The 24,906-nt window shown below is 36.6% G+C and overlaps 1 protein-coding gene across 1 annotated transcript in view; it reads right to left on the reverse strand.

Annotated features, from left to right (window-relative positions):
- Window positions 1-1,274: 1,274 nt before the first annotated feature.
- USP10 (ubiquitin specific peptidase 10) overlaps window positions 1,275-24,906 on the reverse strand; it is a 50,820-nt gene continuing 27,188 nt past the window's right edge. The window contains exons 5-14 of the mRNA XM_035543753.2: window positions 20,567-20,658; window positions 19,266-19,375; window positions 18,767-18,822; window positions 17,208-17,311; window positions 16,361-16,460; window positions 14,886-15,066; window positions 10,664-10,829; window positions 6,348-6,492; window positions 5,031-5,096; window positions 1,275-2,370 (exon numbers count right to left, since the gene is read on the reverse strand). Coding sequence (XP_035399646.1) covers window positions 2,183-2,370; window positions 5,031-5,096; window positions 6,348-6,492; window positions 10,664-10,829; window positions 14,886-15,066; window positions 16,361-16,460; window positions 17,208-17,311; window positions 18,767-18,822; window positions 19,266-19,375; window positions 20,567-20,658 — 1,208 coding nt within the window. The 3' untranslated portion in view covers window positions 1,275-2,182. The remainder of the gene's footprint in view (window positions 2,371-5,030; window positions 5,097-6,347; window positions 6,493-10,663; window positions 10,830-14,885; window positions 15,067-16,360; window positions 16,461-17,207; window positions 17,312-18,766; window positions 18,823-19,265; window positions 19,376-20,566; window positions 20,659-24,906) is intronic.

Genomic DNA, 24,906 nt, shown 5'->3' on the forward strand with positions numbered 1-24,906 from the left:
AACCTGGGAAGGGGCCCCGGGCAGCACGCTCATTCCTTACACGGGAACGTCTCCACGACTGACTCACTGCAGGAAAGCCCAAGTTCTCCACCATCCGATGAGAACATAGAAAAGTCCCAGGGCAAGTCAGCAGGGCTTGCTCCAGCGAGTCTGCGGCTTGCTCCTGCCACCGGCAGGCTGTTGACTCAGCAGCCTCAGTGCCAGGACAGCCTCGCTGCTCCTCAAACACGTGGGCCTGTCGCGGGAGTTTTGTTTCCGCTACGGGAGCCACGTGTCCGCTGCCCTGCGTGGTGGCATTGTGTAAATTGCAACCATGACTTAACATCTCCACCGTACTCCTTTCACGGAGCAGCGATGAATAAACTTCCCGTCTTTTGTAAGGTGACTAACTGCTGTTTTACTTGGGCAGAGAACACAAGAGGGAATCCCATGTCAACGGGCAAGTGTTGAAACCTAAGGCATTTACGGAGCTGCGTCCTTCTTTTGAAAAAGCTAACGCTGCAAAGACCTGCACTCATCTATCTCCTGGACACGCAGGCAATGCAAATTAAATGCAATCGGTGGTTTAAAGAAATGCTACAGAAATTTATTGGAACATCATTCCTGAAAAATTAATGTAGCTATACTTTCTCCACAGCTTTGAGGAGAAGACAACTTTTAAAAAAATCTAAATACCATCTGGAAAAAGAGCAGTGTATTTGATCAAAGTATACACAGTTTAATCTTATATTGGCCATGCATGTTAAAATCAGCCATGTTTCACTGGCAGCTATGGTTACTGCGACACAATAAGCACGTAACACTACTAACTTCAAATTACAGTCTAAATGATGTACGGATTTTTGATATATTTCAGCAGCAGGGCTGATCAAGGAAATATTTTGACAAAAACTATTCAGTGAAAACACCAATTGTTTAATGAACGGATTTCTTTTAGTGAGACAAAACCATATCTGCCTCAAAGCATCTGTGCTGGGCACGAAGGGAAGTCACCCCCCCGTCTCCTCTGGGACATCCCAGGCGTGGGCCCTGCGGGAGCCTCGTAGCTCCTCCGAGCTGACTGATCTCTTCTCCCTTTTCCTCTCTTCCCGAAGCTCAGTTTGATCCCAGTGCCAGATGGGAGCATTTCTGAAGTTGTAAAAGACAAAAAGCATCTGCCCTTCATTTAGGGGACGTCATCTCCACCTTGTAAAAAAGTGTTCTGCAGCCATTTTCAGGAGCTTCCAAGGCTAGAATTTACACTAGAGGAAAAACAAAACCCACACGCACACACCTTAAACCAACTTTGTGACTTTTATTGATGGGCGACAACTTTATACTTCTAGATATCACTAAACTGTGTACAATTAGGAACTCAACATTATAGGAGAGCAGACAGCAAAATTAAACAAAGCAGACTTAAAGAAATATCAATCTTAATTATTTTGCCCATTTTTTTTTTAATTTCATGTACACAGAAGCATAAATGCAGTTTGAAATTTCTTAATAGCAATAAAGTTACAATCACCCATCTATATAGACTAACATCTTAACTCCAAATATTTGATCTGCAATGTGTACTTAAGCAGTTTCTCATCGCACAATTATTAAAATGTCTTCCTATTAGGAACCAGCAACTCTGCATTTTGTACGTTTGTACATTTTTTGAAGCACATAGGACCACTCCCATCTCATACACATCGGCTCATTTTTACCACTTATCAAAAACTATTGGGGAAGCAGAGAGCGCTTTTTATTTTTTTTATTTTTTTTATTTTTTTTTACTTAAGTAAAGATAAAACATTTTCACAGAAATCTACAAGTTCTGTTGCTGGTGCAGGGTTTTCTTCTACTACGCAATTAGAAAGTGGGAATTAAATGCAAATCCCCTTTTATTATCTTAGGATTCAGCATTAACTCAGATTTTTTTCTTTTTTTTTCTTTTTTTTCTTTTTTAATATTTTTCTGATTCTTGAGACTGAGTCTTCCAACCAAGTGACTTCATTCTGCAAAGTCAAAAGTCAACACAAACTATGTTGTGCACAAACCCAAGGTAGTTTCCTTTTTCACTCTATCCCATAGTTGCAAGGGAAAAAAAAAAAAGATTCACTCAAAAGAGCATTTACAGGAGGAAAAAAAGTTAGTGATAGTTGGCATTCTACAAAGCAGGTATCTTGCACACACAGCATAAAAGGGAGAAGTTTCACAGCAGGTCAACTCGGCGGTAGTACAGGAGGTAGGCTGTGCGTTCTGCAGACGGCTTCACCACCTGGTACTGATTTATCACTTTGACTGCCTGGTCATCGATGCGTAACCAGCCATTTAGACCAATTTGGAAGACGTCCGTAGTGTAGTGGCCACCAGTTGCGCTGTTTCCGTGATGATAGACAACTGCAAAGAGAAATTCATGATGCACATACACGGTATACAGAGATAAATACCCCCTGAAAGATGAAATCAAGAAAAAGTCACGTCCTGCTTTCTTCATAGCATACTCATGGTTTAGCCAGATGGCTTGACCTGGCGTAAGCAAGAATCTTTAAGTGCTTCCTTACACTTGGTGATAAACTTCAGCCAAAACCTCCACTTACAAACCTGAACACTTCATAACAGTATTCATTCAGAGGAAGATCTTACTTCAAAGTGTTAAAACTGTCTTTGCAAAATATTACTTCAGCCTAAAAAAACGCAAAATGCTACGTAATATTAGTGATATTTCTCCACTATACCAAATCTCCTGAATCTAAAGGACACTGAAGTAAATTAAGAACAAAACCCACCAAAATGTATTTTAAAAATTCCTGGAGGATTTTCTGGGAAGGGATTTGCCTCACAAAGGTCATCTGCAACAGAAGGCAACCCTTTTCAACTCCCCACAGGTACTGCCATGCTTAAGAGATACTACAAGCTACACATTCTGTCTGCTGATAACAATAGTTTATTGAAGCTGCTTATTAAAAAGAAAACTCAGGTAGAACTACATAGTCTAAAAAAATAATCAGGCAAGACCATAGGGCATTGTATATGGCAAACGACTGTAAAGCTTTTCTTTTTGAAAAAAAATGAAGATATATGAGAGGACAATAAACTCCCAGTGGAACAGAACACTGTTCAAATCACACTGATTATAAAGCTAATTATTCCATCCACGATGATTCTTTTGTCTTAACTAGAATTTTGTTCTGAAAACAGGTTCTGTTGAAGTACCAGTCTACATGTTTCCCACATATTAGTTCTCAGTAATCTCCTTAAAATTGTGAATGGAACATATCTGATTGACTACGAATATTACTACTTCCAGGAGAGGGTCAAACTGTCTTCCTTCCTCAATTATCTTCACAACTGAAATGTTTTCAGAGGATACATCTCAGCCCTCCTTAGAGAAACCAAACCCAAAACTTAATACTGAGCTCTCAGTATTAGGTGCAGACAGTGCCTCTAAGTGGAAGAAATCTTTTATGTGTGTAAATCTAAGGATGCATAAAGAGTTGAAAGCAGTTTCTTTCAGGAACACCTAAGCCCTAACCATACACTTAACAAGCACAAACAAAGAGGCAGAAATATTGCCACATTTGACAACAGCAAAAGTACATATTTATAAAACATTTTCCAAACTGTCTTTTCAGCCTAGAAACACACTTCAAGCTTGCTCAAATTTTCTTCATACTTGTACACAACCAAACATTTTACAGTAAAGTGAACTAAGAAAGCAAAAAAGTAGAATATACCACATCTACAAATTCTGGGGAATTTGTGAAATAAACCTTTTATGGCAACTTCAACTTAAATTATCCATGTTCTAAAATTTAGTTTATCACTACGTAATTAGGACCATCCTGTGTGGTATCTGTGGATTCTTCAAAGCCTTATTTAATAATTTAAAAATCATCTAACTAGCTGAGTTTCTGTGGATGAGAAGTCCTAGACTGACGGAAGACTGAAGTACTGTAACTTTTCCACAGAAGAAATCAGAAAAAAAACAGTGCATAAATGCTGAAGCACCCCAACTCCCTCAGTCTGTTTCCATAGGAGAGATGTTCCAGCCTTTGATCATCTTTGTGGCCTTTCTCTGGACTCCTAATCCTTCTATGTCCTTCTTGCGCTGGGGGCCCCAAACAAGATGACTTTTCTTCAAGCCATTCAAACACAGTCTCCAAATTTGTCCCATGAAATCTACTACCAATAAAAAAATTTACACTGCCAGAAACAGTTCTGAATTTCCAAAAGAGACAGGTTCTTCCTTTTTTTTTTTCTCCTTCTATGACCTCAGTGATCACAAAACTGGATCCAAACCAAGTCACATAAGGCCACCATTACTGGCACAGATTTGGTGACGTGAAAGTTAAAACCTGGTTCTCCCGTTTATTACGTTCTCTTGATGCCAACGCAAATAAGCAGGTGCAGATCGTAAACTGTGTAGGAGTGTTAAACTGCAGGAAATCCATTACTGCCCTGAGACTGTTTTGTTCGATATTAAAATGCTGCTTCTGAGTTCTTACATGAGCTTCCAATCTTAACCACCAATTTAGGTATTCCGTATACATCGCAGACTTTCTTAAAAACATCATTTCTTCACACAAAAATCATCATCTCCTCCAAGATAAACTTTTCTACCTACAGCATGCTATTCATATGCTGCCAGCAATACTCATCTTGAGGGTTGAAAGGGACACGAGGCAGCATTCAAACTGCTATTTCAATAGACATTTACGACATTATTCTGAAAACCTGTGGTGTATTTTAGGCACAACCATATTACAGCTGTATTTCAACTTTTGGTGATATTTTTCACAATGGATCTGCTACAGAACTCTTTTTGTAAGAGTTTCAAGCTGGAACAGTCAGATATATAAATAGGGATATAGCATTATATGTGTATATGCACAGAAAAAAATCACTAAGAGAACTTGATATTCCCAAGTTATTTCAGTGTAACTTAAAAGAAACTATTATGTTATCCAGAAAACTCCAGGGTTTCTAGAATTCTATACGCAGAATTTGTATTTGCAATATAGGAACTAGAGGCACACAGATAATTACAGATAACATACCTGCAAAGAGCCGGTAGGTTCTTTGGCCTTTAAAAATTTTACTTTTCACACCGGGAGACAGTAGCTCTGGAGGAGGGGAAAAAAGTCAAAGACGGTAGTTAGCAAATGTGGAAATTCAGTTTCAACAGACATCAACTATTTCTAAAAACAGAGAAACCAACACCAGCATAACGGAGAAAGTTTTAACTAAAATGTCTCCTGTATTTTTTAAAGGATGTTCAAGATTCTGATACCTGGCAATGAAAGCAATGAATTTTGGAGGTTTGCTGAAACCCAGAATTCATGGAAGGCTTAAAGCTATGATGGAAATGGAAAAAAAAAAAAAAGAAATAAACGCAACAGATCAGGTTAGACATTTTCTTCCTTTCACTCTGTTTGTCAGAAAATGAGGAAATCCATTTCTGATTCCAAGTCATCTTAGAACTGCCCGTCATGGCAGCTCAGATTAGTTCTACAAATACCCATTAAGACATTTTAAAATTAAATATTATGGAAAACAAAAGCATATTACTATCTGACAAAGTGTGTTATCCAACTTGAGATTATTAGTAATGATTAGTAATCATTAATCTTATTTCTTTTTTTTTTTTCCCTATCTAAGCTGGATGGCTAACAGTCATCTTGTCAGATCAAAACAAAATGCATTTAATGCTGCAAGCTTCAGATGCTGGATTACATGCAAGTTCTCGCAGTTCATAAAAATCAACATCTCTTAAAATATTTATTAAAAGGCAGACCTTTATCATTTAACCTCTGAAACGCTGCTTACTAGTCTGTCTTCAGGCTGTATTTTCTATAAAGTGCCGATTTCCTTTCATCGGCCACTATTTGTTACAACAGTTCGCCAATTCTGAGTGAAATCTGACATAAAAGTATCTAGTATCAGTTGGCAACAGCCTTGGGTAGAGACATAGCCCTTGTTGAACAGGGTCGTTTCCACTGTTTGTCCTCAGCCTACAACCTTACTCCTTACATCTGCAGGAAACTCTTACTCAGCCAACGCAATGCCTAGGATGTGGCAAAGGTTGTAAGATCTTTCACCACTGCACAACGGTGGCCCGAAATGCGTTGCAGACAATGTCAGAATCAGCAAGATTGAACCCAGAAGTCTAAATATATTCTCTTTAGAGAGGAAAAAAGAAAGCATACAAGACATTCATCCAAATTACTAAAGTTTCTAGGTGGCAATACCCTCCATGGAAAAGAAATATTGTGCCCAAATCTGGGAGCAAAAAAGAAAAACACACAGATAACACACTAGAGAATTTAACATTGTTCTTTCCAAAAAAGGGGAAAATTCTGTTCAAAAATCTTTACCTTTACTAATTTCCAGATCAACAGGATACTCAATATTCTTGATAAGCTTCTGACATCCACCAGTCTTCTCATATACAAACCGCTTGAGGTGTAAAACAAGAACAGGGGGGAGTTCTTCTAGTGTCACTCTTCGACTGATTTCCACCTAAAAATACAAAACAAAGATGAAGAAAAACTGATTCTTGTTGACTGCTCAACTCCTTTAAAATTTGTATTTAATTTGAAATACATTAGCACAAAAAAGTCTACATAATATAATACAGCTTATTTATTAACTTATAATAAAAACTGCCGTTTAAAATCTTAAACCATACTGGATCTTTAGCCAAGTTACCCGTAAAGTTACTGTCTGGAAATGTAAAACTGGACTCAGAAGAAAAATTTTTTGCATTCCTAGAAATTCTGAAGTAAAACACAAACGTCCAGGTAATTGCTTCAGGTTTTTTTCTGAATTTTCTGATTGAGAAATGCCACTTTCATGGTCTTTATGATAAATCAGCATGTTGTATTCCAACAAATTCTGCTACTGAATGTAGAATAGAAATTCATGCAGAAAAGCTACCACTTTTCCAAGCCTGACCATTAAAAATTAGGCGTCTCACAATGCTGAAGCAAGCAGATTTTGTAGGGCACTTGACTTCCTCATGGATTTGAGCTAATCCGATTTACAAGAAATAATTTGACATTTGAAACAGAAATAGTCTCTACAAACTGTAAAATTTTACCTACAGCCTAAGGGTTCAAAATACACCTTCCTGCATCCAAAAACCATCTAACCACTGGCAACAGTGGCAGCTTCTGAGCTTTAAGAGAGGTTTTATTTTGTGCTTTTCGTTGTTTTTTCTTTTTTAAACCAGCAAGCCAAACAGAGCCCTGTTCTTTTCCACTCAAGTGCCTGCTGGTGCCCACCTGTCCATCTTCCAGGAATAACATGCAGAAAAAAGAAGCTGTAAGGCAGACTGTGAAAGGGAAGGTGACAAGAAGACGTTCACACAATTCTCCCGTGAACTTAAAGGAGCATGCATGTACCATGCATCTTAGCACGGAATGGCTCCTGTTTTAAGGGAGCAAATCTGGATAGGTTTTATATATAGAAAAAATATGCACTCGATTCACACAGTTAACACTACTTCAAGATTTTCCTGGAATTGAGTCTTCTCAATCTCAAATCTTTAATCCAGTTTTGTGCAATTAAAAAAAAAAAACTTCACAGGTCCCAGCCCAGACCAAAAACAGGAGGATGCTGAAGAACGTCACTGCAGTGGTTTCAGCAGCTGCCATTCTCCACCCCCAGTAACCCAGCTGGTGAATGGGACCAGACGCCTGCCCCTCAGCTGTGCCACCTCCTCCAGCACATCGGCTTCGATCGCAGATCGAAGCAGCTGTGTGTGCCTGTGCCAGGCTGGAGAGCAGCAGCTGAGGAGCAGGCACGCGCTCTGCTGTCCTGACACTGCTAGGGGCCCCGATTCCTGGCAGCAACACCACCAGCAAACACTGCCACAAATGTGTGTTTAGTGAACATGAGTCAGAGTCCTAAGAAAATATTTGTATGAGCCTCAAGGAGCAGCTTGAGAGCTCCAGGGGATGTGAAGACTCCTTCTAAGGAGTTTGAGGAAGGTAACCTGGAAAAGTAAATGAATCAAGGCTACTTTCCTGCTCGAGAAGATTCACTTCTGTTAGAAAAACATGAACAGGTCTGCGAATAAGAAAAAAAAAATCACTGCAACGAAGTTAAAAATTAAGCTTTTCGAATACATACATATATATATATTCACTGTTTAAATGTTCAAGATTTCAGAAACTGATCTGCTTGACCACAAAGAACCAGAGAGGCATAAACAGCAAGAGAATGGCATTCCATTTTAAACATCTGTGTAAACTACCTATTTATTTTCAACTCAACTGCAACTCAGAGTGATTTCCTGTTTATATTAATACACACAAAATTCAAAATTAGCTCTAATGACTCAAAAAATTAAACTGTAAGAGAAATCATTCACATATGTGGAAGATTATTCTTTTCATATATATTGCTTATGCCCAGAACTTGTAAAGAATACAGTTCAGATTAAAAACAAACAGAAGACAATAAAAAAAATTCACACAATACAATAGGATTTTTAGCTTTAGCAAAAGTTCCCGAGTTCCCCACCTGGAAAATGAGGATGAAATGCTTCTTTGCAACACATTTAGAAAATTACTATCTGTAAAGTCCTAAAAGTCAACATGTTCAGTGTTTTCTCTACAATTTGTAGTACGAGAGCAGCTATTTTGACTTGAATTTCTTTTGAAAAAAAAAAAAAAAAAGATCTAAAAGACATTGTCAATGCTTGTATTTCCATTCAGACTCTAAAATATAAAGCAGACCAAACCTCCAGCACCTAAACTGAACACCCATTTATTCCAAACCTTGTAATTGAGCACTGGGTTGTCAGTAAAGAAGTTAATACCATCCGCAGTAAAAAACAAACAACAAAAAAAAGAATGACTAGCAAAACAAAATCGATGTGGTAGATTTTGATGAGTATGCATTGCAAATGTTTCTTCTACTTGGAAGACGACCAGAGAAATAAATGGTCACTAACACTCACTCACTGCTACTGAGCATACAAAGCAGACCAATTTCAGCTATCCACCTTCAGGTTTTCAATTAAAGTAGTCCATCTTCTCTTAATCTGACCCTATTTTTATTTGGCATATGTAGAAAACTAAGAGGTACAGAAATAAAATGCCAGACAGAACAACTACAACTGAGGAGTCTCTTTCCATCCTGGCCTACTGAAAGCAATTACAAAAAGCGTATGCAAAATTGTCATCTGAGCAATCCCTGCACAGCAGAGATGATGTTCTTTAGTAATGTACCCTGTAACAAGCAAGACAACATCTCACTAGGGAAATAAGTTTAATTTATTACTCTGTATCACGAGTTCTCAAGCAATTATTCCTTTTACATACTGTATCATTTAAAAACTATGATAAGCAGTCAGCAGAGCTGCATGAGTCTGGTGGCTTCACCCTGCAGGGCAGGTAAACTGCATCACAATCACTCTCACTCCTCCTCCTCAAAACAAAAAACAAACAAAAAAAAAAGGTATAGAGAAGCAAAAAGAAAAAAAGCAGGGAAAGTTAGCTCCAGCCCAGCCAGACCCAGCGCAATGAGTGTGGAGGACCAAGATGTTTCGTTCTGCAAGTGACAGAAAATCACAGGGCTTGGAGATCACTAAAGGTCTTCCAGTCTATCCCCTCTAATTCAATGATAAACAGTTCGTATAAATCCTGACGGGCGTTTCTCTAACCTTCTCTTAAGTAGCAATGACAACTCCACAAGCACCTCAGGCAAGCTCAGCCAGGTTCCTATTTCCTGTTCAAGTATCACAGAAAAATTAGTCTCTTCCTTTTTAGAGCAGCTTTTACCATATCTTAAATCCAGTTTCATCCCTCTACTTCCATATCGTTTCTTCTTGATGTTGAACAGCTCCTGCCCCTTATTCTTTCCTTTTGTACCAGAGCTTTTAGCCTGCCATTCACTGTTTGCTCTCTTCAGGATATTCCCTAACCGTAAAGAATATTTTTGTTCCAACTGACTACCTAAAACTGAATACAGTATTCCTGCAAAATTGCGTACAGCAAACCAAGCAACTACATAGTTGTCAAGGACACTCGAACAGTTCTATTGGCTATTGAAAGATTTTAGATCATCATTCCAGACAACGATAATGATCATTGTGTGTTTTAAGGAGGTTCTGCAAGGTCCTCTACCAAGCCAGCCATCGACAACTAGTTTCATTGTTGATCTGTAAGTTAAATGTGTAAATAAAAACCCATCAGGGAAACAAACACAGACAACCACGCAAGCGTACTGCTACCAGAGTTTTCTTCCCAATGCTACGGTGTGTTTTCAAGCAATGCTCTGAAGAGCTGCTCCTTTAACAAGAACACCTGGCAATCCCTAGGAATCAGCACGTTAAGATTAGCTAAAGCCATTTCGCTCAGAATAGTACATATTATTATCACAGTTTACCCTGTTAATTTAATATATACTCAAGTAAAATCTTCAACCAATTACTACGCCAACTCTGAAAACATACTAATTTACAGGCACGGTTTTGCTTACAAGTTAGTTCTCTTCCTTGAATGACTTTCACTGTATGTATTCGAATGTATTACGTTTTACCACTGGAGGACACTGAAAAGGTTAGTACCTCTTATTAACATAAGGAATAGTGTTCAAGTAACTATTTGTAAACCAAGAGCTGAATAAAAACCCTTGAAAAAAGTTTAATATTTGACTGTAAAAAGGGGTCAACAAAACACACCTCTTGCTTGGTTTTTGTGGTATAACCCTGGACAGACTCTCTTGCCACCAAACTTTCCAACGCATCCTGAACTGTGCGTATCTTGTCAGACTGGATATCCAGTTGTAGGGTGAAGAAAGGTTGCAGTGTAGCAGACTCCTTGGAACTCTGCTGGTAAACAACAGATCTGTGGAAAAAAATAAAAATAAAATGTAAAAAAGCAAAGTAATTTTCAACAATGCAGAATTTTTAAGTTATAACAAATCAAAGCCTAACTTGGTAACTCAATTAATAGTTTAACCAAAACAAAACAAGCAAATACAAAGCTTAAGCATAAGTTTCAACAACTTAAATACACTTTAATGCCAAGTAAAATGACTTTCACACCCCCTTAGAGCATACCAGCTGGAATTACATATGAATTGTTTTATATATGCAAGGATTAAAACAGTTATTGGGTAAGCATCAGATAGTTAAAGAGAAATGTGGAAATTCTTGATCACGCATTTAAAAAGATTCGACTCGGGACAATTTTTTTCTCTCCCATGTAAACATGAAATGTGGATACAGAAGAGGAAAATAATCTATCACAAATTAGGACCAAAAGACAAAGTATCAGACATTAAAACATTTATGATCAAGTCTAATGACTTGCATCTTGAGCCTTCAGACAGTTCTACCATTTTATTCTGAGCTGGAAACAAAAACACTTGTGTGTTTCATAGCAGAGCACAGCCAAGTATGATTTAGGTTTAAAAAAAAAAGTCTCAAGAGTGGGAATAGTTTACATTAAAAAAGCAGGTAAGATACCACAGGGCTATAGTTAGATTTTTGTAAAAATTATAAAACACAGAGCTTTAAAATAAAGTCCAAACTATACCTAATTGTATTCCTACCTTGGCCACTAAAGTATGTTTCTACACTGCCAACCACAAAAATATTTCTGCTCTGTGAAACATACCTACTTTCGGCAAGTATGTTTGGAACCCAGCTCTTTATGCAGAGAGGCACAGAACGCTTGTATGTAAATCCAGAACCGTGATTCCTACCATTTTAAAACAATCCCTTATCACATCAGATTTCTGAAGCTACGCTTTTGAAATAAATATTCAGAAATGAAAAATACTAATCCTTATCTAATCTACATTTTACTGTAAAAAATTACAATGAAGTCCAAATTCTGCGATAAAAACGCGTATTTTTTTCAGCCACTAAGTCCAATTTCATACTGATTTTAAATTGTTTGCTTAGATCTTGCCATAGGAAATATAAACTATGCTCTGTCAAGGACTGGCATTTCCTTTTCCTCCCATCATTTTCTGTGTCCAGACTTTGTCTATGTACTCTTTTGTACAAAAACTGGAGACTTCTGCAAAACTGGTAGTGGTAGCAACCTAGGACATGGGAACGTTTCCTGTTTTTTTTTGTAGTACATTCAGTTGGAGCCTGTAAGTAATCTGGCTTGGTGCTAATTGTTTTGTGCAATGAGACAGTAGGCTCTTCAACCACAACGTCACTGCACTGAGTGGACTCTTCCTCGTTTCCTGAAGACCATCAAACATGGCTCAAGAATTTATTTTATTTTGAAAGCAGTACTTACACTAAAAGGTCCCAGCTGTTTGTTTTATACTAAAGAAATAATTTGTTTATGATATTGTTCAGTTTATTATAGTGCCACACTAAGCCTGAAAGTAAGATAATTAACATTGCCATAATTCATGCAGCCATGCTGAATCTTCTTTGCATTATATATGAAAACACTAACATACAGGTTTTATGCTTCTACTGCAAATTCCTGTCCAAAGACCCCACTTGATTCAGGCAAAGCTCTGAAGCTGTAACGGAAAGCCAATGCATCTTTATATTGGCAAACATATATTCTTCAGAGGGAAGAGAGCCTATGAAAAACAGTAGCATCTTTATTTCAGTTTAACACTTCCTCCTTGGCTATATTTAAGGACAAAACCTTCAACACATGGCAAGCACAGTGTTCCAACAAACAAACTCTCCACTGTGTAAGTCTTGCTGCTTTTAGATACATTTCCCAGCCCTTTTAAGCTAGCCATTATTTAGTGCAATAATCAACAGAAAATTGCTAGCAATTCCAACTGTTTTCAAGTCCATAGATTAAAGACTTCATTAATAATATGGATGATATTATGAAAAGATAATATTGGTTTTTGTTTTTTGTTTTTTGTTTTTTTTTTTTTAAGTTATATGAAATGAGATTGCAACATTTCTTCAAAATGCAGAAATGGATCTGACAGCAAAACCTTTGATGCAATTTAGTTTTAATTTAGTTTTCCATAGATAAAATTAGTAATCCGAATAATTAGAAATTTCAGTTGATCAAGGAAAAATCCATCATTTTCAGTAAATAATCTCATGTATCCTAAGAACTCTACAGTTAGCAGTACTGTTCCAAGATACAATTTTTTCATGAAAACAGAAAACACTCATTGCTATCCTGCTTAAACATCAACAATACATTATGTGTATATTCTTTTAAAATAACAGTTCATTTGAAGGGAAGAATTGTTGCTATTTATGGAAATACTTTGCAGGCTTCTAACTGGATGTGAGCTAGCCTGTGTAACTAATATTTGAAATTCACACGAGGTGAAAAAATCAAAAGGGTCTCTGCATGTGAACAAACCAGACCCTGACATAACTCTTCTTTCTATGTGCTTACATTTAAGCCTCACACTGCATTAAAAAAAGTAAATTGATTACATCTAAATAGGCATTTAATAGTCTGACCCAAGCCAGAAGATGCCAATTCACACCATGTTTTCCTAGCTCCTTTTTCCATTTGATTTTTTCCAATTTTTGATGCTTTTTTGGTAGACTTCTACTGGCAATTCTGTATTCAGTCCTTCCTATCTCCACCCTCAGCCTCAGAGGATGAAGCCTTCCAACATCACAACGTGGGATACTGTTTCTGCGGTAAATTGTGTGACCTAGTTTGGAGGCTAAATAAAATGGGTGTGGTGACTGTAGACAACAGATGTCAGATTGACCTTGTGGTTCTGTCACTGTGCAAGTTTTTGCCTTTTTCAGTACCACCTCTATTTTATGTCACTTCCTGTGGATTTCTACAGAAGAGAGCATTCCCTAAATATTCGTAATTTAACATACTGATGGAATCCTACAGAGATCTAGACTCCAACCGTGATAAAAACACTACAGGGTATTAACAATACTTTGGGTACGTGAAGATACCATCAACATGGAATTTCAATACATACAAACATCTGTCTGCCAATTTTTATGGAAAATATCATTTTATTTGCCAGCTGTCTGACTCAAATCCCTAAAGAATAATTTCACTGTATTTCCCAGGCAGAAGGCACTAGCCCGCATTATTCACACCTCTGGACTGAATACCTGGCAACGTAAGGAGTCAAACACTAGCAATTAAGTGTCTGTCTCCAATATAAAAATAATTCGTCAAGTCTAGCATTTTTGTTTCAGAATATGTTTTTAATAAGTGTTTACCTTGTTTTCATTTTAAATTATACATTTCTCCAAACAAGCCATGAGGCGTCCTTTCCAAAAAATATTCTTTCAGTATCCACTTCCTGACTTCCTCTGGTATCAGACCTGAATACAAGTAATGTCCCACACTCTTTTCATTCCTGTAACATCTTGTAGTGATTTACATTTTTCCAAACTTCTTTCGTCTTTGACGTTTTATTTATTAACTATTACACATAACTTTCCAGCTGCTGTGAAGCACGTGTCTAAACAATAAAAAGTTAATAATTTTTTGATTATATTTCAATTCTGTTACCGATTGCATTTAGCTCTTGACAAATCTCGCTATCCCTTTCTATTCTGAGGAAAGACCCCTCAGAGTTCACAAAAATTAGGTAGCTAAAAGTTCTTTGGAATTTTTAGATATTAATGACTACACAAAGCTCACATTTCACACTCCTCCTCTATATGCAATCGAGGAGTTCTGTTCCCTGAACAAAATGTTCATTTAAGTTGCTTAAAAAATATTCATACTCTACAACAAATCGCAGAACCATTTGGATCAATCTTTTCATCATTCTGGTTCATCTTCTGAACCCTCACTTGCATAACAAATGCTTCATGGTACAACAGTTTGTTCCTGCTGGGAGAGTGAATGTTTAAATTTCTTCTACCCAACTACCGTGAAAAACACAACAAGGAAGAAGTTATTTGTGAAGGCAAAGCAGCCTACAGTCTCAACATCTTTTGCTAACAAGTACTATACCTTATGTGACCGCCAAAAATATCAGTAATTGGAGTCTGAATGAAGTCAGCCTGTCGAGTGACTGACGATTTGTTGCGAGGTCCCACTTGCTCCCATTCATCCTCACTGCCTTCTCCTTGTTCATCTTGCTCCTCTTCTTCATGAACAGTCTGAGCCTCAGGGCCGTTGGAAACTGTGAGTTCTTAAAAGGGAAGAAAAAAAATATATATATATATATATTTCAAATAAACCTGCATCTAGGTAAAGAACTTAAAAGGAAGACATGAACTTTTTTCAGAAGATAAAATGTTTTCATAGATTATCGAGATTTCACAGACCATAGATTTGAAAAGGAAAATGAGAATTAGTACGTTCCTGGTTCCCTCACAGCTGGACCTATCCATATATGAACAGAAAGCAGCTCACTGATGAGCGTATGTAAACAGATGTAATTTTCTAACAAAGCTTGATATATTTTAGTTATAAATTTATTGGTTAGAAAATTAGACAGTCAAGTGTTATTCTGGAAGCATAATTATGCTATTATTAAATACAACTCCCTTTCTGCACAGCTATTTTACAGGGAACCCAAGACTTAGCAAATATTGTCGTTATGAATGCCAAAGTCAGGAGGCTATAAACTGCATACAGTTAAACAACAAAATATGGAATGACCATTTTATATCAAAAAAAATTACTCTGCTAAAGAGAAATTGGTAGCTGGTGATCTAAACTCTATACTTGGCTAACAGCGTTTTGTTTCATTTTTAATAGGGGACCCAGACATAAAGCCACTGTAAAATAAAATGGCATTTTAGGCTGTGTACAAATCCTAACACTTCTTTCAAAGAAAACTTGTCTCTTGTCTCCGCCTGTGTCAATAAGACTTTTTAAGTCATAGAATATGTTCTGTTTTAAATTAGATATAAATTAGCCGTTAGTCTAGAAAACTGCACTTCCAAAAAGAGATCTTAATCAACAGTGGTTTCAAGATCAGTGACTAAATACACTTATATTTTTGAACTTCTGTGGAGAGTGCCAAAACCCCAGTAAACAACTGACACTGCAGATATTATGAATGGCAGAGAAACATACCTATGCTTAAGACAAGGCCAATCAACTTGAGTTAGCCTCAAATAATGTTCAACTGAGCTCAGTAAAAATTTGTAATACAGAAATTTTGCGTTCAGGAGGGCTGGGTACACATCGTGTTATCAGATGTCACTCCGTATCTATAGAAGCATAATGCTTTTACAAATACAGTGCAGCATTTCAGGTTATTAGTAAACAGTATGGACTTTATCCTTTGGACAGACTTTAGCAAAAGATTATTTTTGAAATACATATGATGAGTCCTTGAAAACGTAGCATTCTAAACCTATCTCAACTTCTACTCCAAACATTTCTCAGTATTACAAAATTAACACAAAAAGAGGGGAAACATCTTTACCGACAAATATTTGAGTGAAATGAAGTTTGCTACAGAAAATACTAACTTTCATTATGTGGAGAAAGAAGTTTCTTTAGGGTCAGCATTTCTTCGTGTAGTCCATTGAGAATAAATCCCAAGTATTCTTCAGCATCCTCTTGTCTGCCCTGAAAAAAAAAATTCAAATAATTGTATGGCATTTTCATATTTTCAACTTAACGGTAGACAGAGGACATTGAACATCTGGCTTTCCCATTAAAATTTATCAACTACTGAGTCTAAAGTACAAAGTCAAAGTTTTAATTTTATTGTAACAGCCCCTCATTTTTATTTCAAAAAGAACCAACATGTTAATTGATAACCTACCATGACAGCAAGTACATACATAAGTTTCACCTAGATACAAGCATTTTTTCATTCTTTTTGATACGTATTTAATTTAACGTGCTAGTTTATAATATTTTTGCAATTTCCTTTAGAAGTAATACCAAAAGTTGCAGTCAAACCAAGTCCAAATCAAAAGATGGCTTGAACCATTATCTTTTCTTCAAATTGAAACTAAACCTGAAACGGTATTTTTAAGTCTCACTGGAACTTCCATCATTCCATGCTGAATCCCAAGCAGAAACGAACAACTGATCATTTCTTAAATAGGAATCAATACAGCACCTTCCCTATAGAAAGAGAAGTTTTTCTGTTCCAATTTTTTCATTATTCTGACACATTAAACTGTTAAAGTTCTTATGAACATCTTCCCACAATTTAAGTCCAGCTTAATCATAACTAACTACCAACTAATTGATTTTGGTGATATTTAGGTACAGAAACTGATGTATGTATGGTGTTTACGTTGTTTTAAGTATATTGACTCTCTTGTGATGCAATTACAGAAATAAGAGACTTGTAAACCACACCTTTTCTGACAGACTTGACTTGATAACTGTCAAAAGTCTATAAATATACGTAGGTTCAAAGGCAGCTCCTGGTCGTATGTCTCTCACAATTTTTTCGCCTAAAGCTGCAAGACAAAGAGAAGTATATATAAGTAACATCATACAGAAGTTTTTCTACATTATACCTTCATAATCATTTCACACATCACTAGATTTTGGAATCCAAAATTCAGTTTCATCAACAGGTTTGTTTGTTTGGTTGTTTTTTTTTTTACAGTTTCAGCCAAGTAACTGAAGGTCAGAATGCTTAAGATACAACTCTCCTTAAGATACAACTCTCACATCCATAACCTTTTTTTCAAGAAACATCATACATGATTCGACATTTACTTACAGATGGTCTGGAAAATTTAGTACTCTCTTTTTGCACCTAACACTATGAAGGTTAACAAGAATATCCATAACCACCACGAAAAAATAATTCTGCTTCTATTTAAATTTTTGTACTACTTTTGTTTTAGGGAAGTATTTGTAATGGATCACTTTTCCTTCCTGAAGGGAGGGAGGAAAAAAACAAACACCCCTGAAATATTTTGACACAGTGTTCAACTTAACAGTAATAAAAGGAGGGCCTCAGAAAATAGACTTGAAAACTACAACACAATGAAAATGACCTAGAAGTAAAATAAGTTGCATAAGGCAGTAAGATTTGTTTTACAGAAACAAGACTTAAAAGCAGCAAACCACAGAAATGTCTGAACTGCTTGGAAATCACTGGAACAATCAAGGCCTTGTGGTATTTTCTTATAATGTTACATAAACACATTCCTGAAACTGATTTTTATTTCTATAAGTTTGTAATACAACAGATTTGGTTTAGAGATAGAACAATGAAACCTGTAATGGTTTACTTACACTGAAAAATGCTCTATTCCCCACTACCTAAGTGTCATTGATCCTAAACACATATTATCAAGAATCATACAAAGTTTTAACACTGCAATAGCGCACAGGATGGAGAGGAATTAAAAGCCACGATCACATTCCTGCAGGGACTCTCTAACTGCTGAAGAGACTTGTTACGGCCCTGTTTTGTTCTGAAGTAACAGATGTGCAAAGTATTTAAGGGAAAAAAAAGAAACAACACAGAATTACAGAACCGAGCAAGCTGATAAACCAAACAGCTGGAAATATATATGGAAGGAAACAGTGAATACCAAATGATTTGTTAGGACGGGGATGTTACCAGAAGACATCTTAACAATTAAGCTAACCTTTATAAAATATATATATATTCTTATTGCATTTATACATTTGATCTACCAAACGGAATGAAGTATATAAGGTCCAACACGTATGACTTCTCGATACGAAATACCAATAAGGAAAAACATGACACCAACCGAAACGTAACTGCAAACTTTTAAAGATACCTAGAAACCCTCAAAGTCTGAGGACCGAAGTCTGAAGGAATCAAACACCACTATTTACAGGTCTTAGGTACATCACAATGTAGATCCTTACCCCGAAGCTTTCTTATTATGCTTTTAAAAGACTTTTCTCCTTCTACTCCCACTCACCTTGTTTGGCTTTAGGAGGTACAGGCATATTAGTGAACTCATTCATTAAACGAACACTGAAACAGAATGGAAGGAACAACTACACATGAGCAGCAAGTTAAGACTTAAAAGGACAAATAATAAAATTAGATCATTGTCATTACAGACAACCAAAAACCCTAAATTATCACTACGGAAGTCTCAATGCTCAGACATAAAAATTAACCAGACCGTTGCTAATCATGATGAGGTGCTAGATTAGCTCTTGCAGTTCTCACAGTTCATTTTTGCACATAGAACACTAATTAAAAGCTGTACTTAGGCAATAGGAAACATCTTCCTTGACAATTCAAGTAATTATAAAATATAAAGTTCATTATGAAAGTAAAGCGTCATCAAAAAAAAAAGCACAATAAACTTTTGGATAGATAGTAGCTTTTATCAGTTGCAGTAACAATCATTAGAGCTTTCTTAATGAGCTTAATCCGATCGCAGATTTTTTTTTAAACAAGCTACTTACAAACTGTCTATCATTGGTGTTGAGGTACACGGCCGCTGTGATTTTGAATACATTGGAATGGACTTCATTAAATGATACATTGGAGGGCAAGCAACCAAGGCTTGCAGGGTCTACGCAGTGGCATTAAGGAAATATTCAGAAAAAATAATCTGCATATTAACCAAATATTCAATCATATTAAAACTGTACAAACTTAATTCTTTATTATGTAGACTAATCTGGTAACTATAGTTGAACTCATGGACAGACTTTTCTTAAAACATTAGCTATTAATGTACGGAAGTCCTACTTAAAAACCCCAGCATCTTGAAACATGCAGTGATTTCACTGACATTTTAATCATTTCAAATACTTTAACTAAAGATGAAGGTAGCATTTGGTCTAGGAACACAAGAGGAAAGCTATTTTCACAGGAATGACTTCACAAAATTAACTATTTGAAAGTCAGCACATGGATAACCTGGAAACATTTGTGTGTTTTCTAAAAACAAGGGAAGAAGCCAGAAGACAAAGGTGGTGATTCACCCTCGTAACCGAAACAGTGATGTGAAACATTCCTTGGTTTAAGGACAAGTCTAGAGTAACCAGTAAAACTACAGTATGCCTTGGGAGAAAAATATTTTTAAAACATCAATCTGCTACTACATGATGAAAACAGTGAACAGAGGAAATGTATTGCAATACTAAAGAGGCAAAGAAATAAAAAAGGCAGCTATCTCAACAGCTAGTGAGATATAAACCTGATCCCTAGAGTGAGCAAAAATTCAGTAAAATTCTCATGGAACATGATAAGAGTGAACACTGGGAGCTAATACGGAAAATCAGATGAGTGCAGAATCGGTTATAAGATAGAAGTGGATATTTAAAGCAGAACTGCTCACCTGGAAATACGTTATTAGGTTCTGCAATGATCGGTCTTGAAATTAGTCTTAATATTTTCACTAGCAGCACTAGCACTTAACAAAAGAACCACTTAAATTGTTGCACAAAGAGCCACAAGTAAACACAACTAGAATTTACAAGGAGGTTTCCTTCTAGTCATGAGACAACTACAGTTCTGAAATATTTTGGCAGAGGTAAGAGAAACTGAACAGGACTGTGCAACCAGCTGCAGAGAACCTCAGACACTGAGTTCAATAATACCCGAATACCCAGATGCTCGCATTAAACATCTTATCAACAGAATTGTTATGTGAAAATACTTTTCTGTAGTACTTACCAGAGTAAACCAGGAAAACTTTCAGACAGACAGAATACATGTTTTAACTTAAGCATATTAATTTTTTCCAAGGTAAGGATACAGCATTGATGTAGCACCAGTTTCCTTTGTTGATCAGCCCTCGCGGTTGCAAAGACACTGGTTTATGTATTAGTTTTACATTTTCCAGTATTTCTGCAGAATGAGAAACAGTAAATTGAGCATCAATAAAATGCACATGCTAGCCATCAAAACAAGAATTTAATGCTTTACAGAATAATGCAAATGAGTTAACAAGATTCCCAGAAACCTTAGCAAGTAATTTTAACTTCATTTAAACAGGGTTCGTATTTTAATCAGACAGATTTCTTCAGCAGAAGACTTCCTGCAATTCAGGTCAGGTGTATAAAAAAATAATCACTGTCATTTCAAAATTGAGAACTATTTGTCTTAATCGTTATTTTACTACCGTAAGATTCTTTTATTTAGATAAATAGATATAGATGCAAATGTAGATATAAATTCCCATTAGCTGCAATCCCTTGCTACCAATTGTATGGAACATTTGTGAAATTCCTCCCCTGCTCCGAAGAGAACTGATGCTGATATAGCAGCCTTAGTTTACAAGTTTCAACATACACTATCAAACAGCAAAAATATCTTAGTGCAAACAGGACGGGCAGATATTAACATAGTCTTCTGAACAGAACGTTTTATTTACTGCTTTAAGACTTAAAATCTACAGGATTACTTACTGGCTTACACAATTTAAAGCTTTACTGCTTTCACACTTCCAAATCTATCAGCGATGGCACAAGTGTAAAAACTGTGGCTCATAAACTGAAGTCTGTCACAGTTATGAAATGGAGAGCAAGCAGGGGAGTTTTTCCTAGAAGTCTGACCTATTATTTATGTACCTAAATAAAACCCGTTTAAGGAAAATATTGGGTCTGGCATGTTTTACATTTGTGAAACAAGGACTAGAAGCATACAAGACAAAACAGAAAATGCAAATAAACATAGCAACTGCCTAGCAAGAGGGTTATTTGGTTTTATAACGAATGTGAGGGCCTCTAAAGCCATCATGCTACACACCACATAAACTTAAGAGCTGGAGCCGTTCACTAGAAGAACTGTCTAAAGAGACGCAGTAAGGTGACAGGAGAACAAGGCACGAAGCAGTAAGTAGAGGAGGTGATAATAGCAAAAATCCACGGCTTGCTTCTTCCAACCTCTCCGCAACTATAAGCTCTGAACTTGCCAGTTCTAACCAAAAAGCAGAAGGTATAAATATCAGTCCTCTATTACATAAAGAGCTGGGCACCCAAAAGGGCAGAGAGCAAACAGATCTAACAGGGAAGACCTCAGCACCTACTGCGGGTACAGATGAAAATCCTTCTGGGACTGCTGAAATATATTTGCCATTGAATTATTAATGCTCAGGTATTTCAGAATATATTAATGCAGCAAAGCTTTAAAAGTGTTGTCCACACATTCAATCTTCCTATAACATAACTAACATATACTTCCTATAGCATAACTAATCACTGTTGAAAACTAGGGTAAAAATAACCAAAAAGCTCTTGTTTTTAAAGCCTACCAATACCTTTTTAGGCTAACTTTCTTTTTCCTCACACCATACCATATGGAATAAAAATATTATTAGGGACTTTAGCATCCTCTTGTGGTCATACAACTGCTTTGTAAACAACGTCTAAAGTAACTGCAGCAAGTTTGTTTTAACAAAGAATTATTTTTGTTTACAGTAATTACATTCAATACCACATTTTCATACCACATCTAACATTTACACAGTAAAATAACTTTTACAAGAGTACTGAAAGAAAGCAAAATACATTTACAACCATGAGAAAAGTTATTCTAAAGCACACATCACTAACTGGAATTCACATTTGTTTTATATATTTGAAGTATCTCTCATAGCAGCTCCTCCAATCTCTTCTGAGACAAAGTAAATCCTAATTTTTCAAGTTTGTTGAAAGATTACAGTTTTCAAATCTTACTTCTCTTTTTCTCTGCTGCACTTCCCAGAGAAGTAAAGCTCAAAGAGGAACAAAACATTTTCATCAAGTCCTCATCAGCAACAACAGAATTACAACAGTTACTTTCCATCTTTGCTGTATAAATTGGTATTAAGACAAACTGGAAATCAAATTTAGTCATCTTCAGCTTTACTCAGGACACTTTTAAACTCCCTAGAGTTTACAGATCCTTTTATTCTCTAATACTATTAACAACAATTTTTCCTCGTACTGTATGCTTGCATTTGATTTCTGCTCCAGTGTATCTTTCCACGTTTATCTTTATTGGGTTAACTTCCTTTCAATGTACAAGCATTCCAGATTTATTCAAATTTGAAATGTGTTCTTCAATTCATCTGAACCTGCCTGCTTAAACAAATGTTATGTGCACTGTTCATTCCATCCTCCACATCCATAATGAAAACACTGCAAGAAAACAGGATTCAGAAAATCTTTTTAGATTCCCCCATAGAAATTCTTCCTCGCTACCAAAAACATGGTTAAAAGACTACCCAGAGAATAGCTAGTCTTCCTAGCTTACTCAAAGCCTAGATAAGACTATCAACTATCATCCAGTTATTCACCACAGCGTAGTCATTAGCTGTGAAATGTGGCAAGTTAAACCTGACCAAGTTTGGTATTTTTTGACAGATATAGAATATTTATAACCGTACTATCCCTTAGAAATGAATTATTAAAATGTTTGTCCTAGCATTTAAATTAGGCTAACATGAAGAACTCGTACCATGGTCCCTTTCTAAATATGCAAGCCTGCACCTCTTCTCCTCTACCGCTCTGCTATTCCGCGATTTCCTCAAGTTTTGCCAAATAAACATTAATTGCTCATAACTTGCTTCAGAAGTTCCCTTCACCTCTTTACTAGCGATGCCAGTAAAGCCACTCACAGCACACCTTAGCCACTTACTAAAATTAACTGTTCGGGACTTTTGTCCCCATGAAGATTAACGTGAGAACGGTTTTGTTTTCTGGTCCTGAATCTCACCTCATCTTTTGTAGCCTTCATCTAACTTGAGGACTAAGAAGCCACAGACCTTTGTGGATGAATGAAGTAGCATCAAATTAATTTCAAGGTGCCTGTGAACCATTAATCCCTGTGTAGCAACTGGTGAAATTAAGGTACAAAACACTGATTTATCCATAGAAAAGGCATTTGTGCTCATGTCCTGAGCACCTGTTCTAAACAGAAGCTGTACAGAAGGGCCTCAGAGCTCCAACATTAAGTCAGAAGATTTGCTAACTTTGCTTGCTGAACTCAAAACACTTACGTAACACCTTTTTGTATGTGGGTGTAGAAACAAAGGACATAATAAAGTGTTCTCAGTCCCGTTGGGGAAACAGGTACACCATCTTTCATTTATTGTTATTTTTTAAAGAAAGTCCCCTCCTTCCACAGAGCAAAGCACTGATCGCGTGGCATACAGATGCTTGTGTAAACATTTTATAGTAAAATCAGCAGCACCTGAATTACAGGAATTGCAGCAATATAATTCCTACCTAAATTAACTGAAATGAGCAGATGCATTCCTTTTCACTGGAAAAAGGATCTATAATCAATTTTTTCCGCTGCAAAGCAAGCTAATAGCGAAGGTGCAAAAGAAAACTGCATAAAAATAATATTGCTATTTTAATACACTGAGACAAAATAAAAGCTCTGCTCCCACCTGGTGGCAAAAAAACTGTAGACATTTACTGTTTCTGTACGAAGTTAACCTAAAGCTGAAGCAACTTGGACAAGACGAAGCAACTTCTTCATCTGTGGTAAGCAGTTCTATTTTTACTGATACCACAAAAGTTTTAAGTTAAAATCCATCACCAAATGACAGCGTAAGCTTAGAGTGTAACATACACTGCATGTACGGGTTCCAACAAACCAGCATCTGCACGTACACACACCTTAGTACAGCCAACTGCGTTTGTGACACTCAAATGAAAAATACACAGAATAAGCTTTCCGCTCAGCAGACAGGTTTAAGCAACGAGACAATTACTGAGCAAGCACGTGGATGCGCGGCAGGCATGTACTTCGGGGCATCCTGAACAGAAATCTCCAGGTCAGCTTCCAGTTAGAGGAGAAAATGATCTTTGACTTGAAGTTGTCACACACGAACTGCTGCAGTACTTGTAAATTAGCTTCTGGCCTAAGTCAGCAGGATTTTGCAAAAACCTTTTTACATGCGGACTATTTCACAAATTTAAAATACTTATTTTTGTTCAGTGACATAAAATACAACTAATTGGCTATTTTTCTTCATGTTTTTGCAGATTCCTTTGGAAAACAAACGTCATTCACATGCTAGCATTTCTCATTAGAACCACAGATACAATACCAACAGTCCGAGCCTTTATATCACACGTTTTTTCTGAATGTACCCTTTGGACG

Source organism: Cygnus atratus, chromosome 12, assembly GCF_013377495.2.
Source record: "Cygnus atratus isolate AKBS03 ecotype Queensland, Australia chromosome 12, CAtr_DNAZoo_HiC_assembly, whole genome shotgun sequence".
Lineage (NCBI taxonomy): Eukaryota > Metazoa > Chordata > Aves > Anseriformes > Anatidae > Cygnus > Cygnus atratus.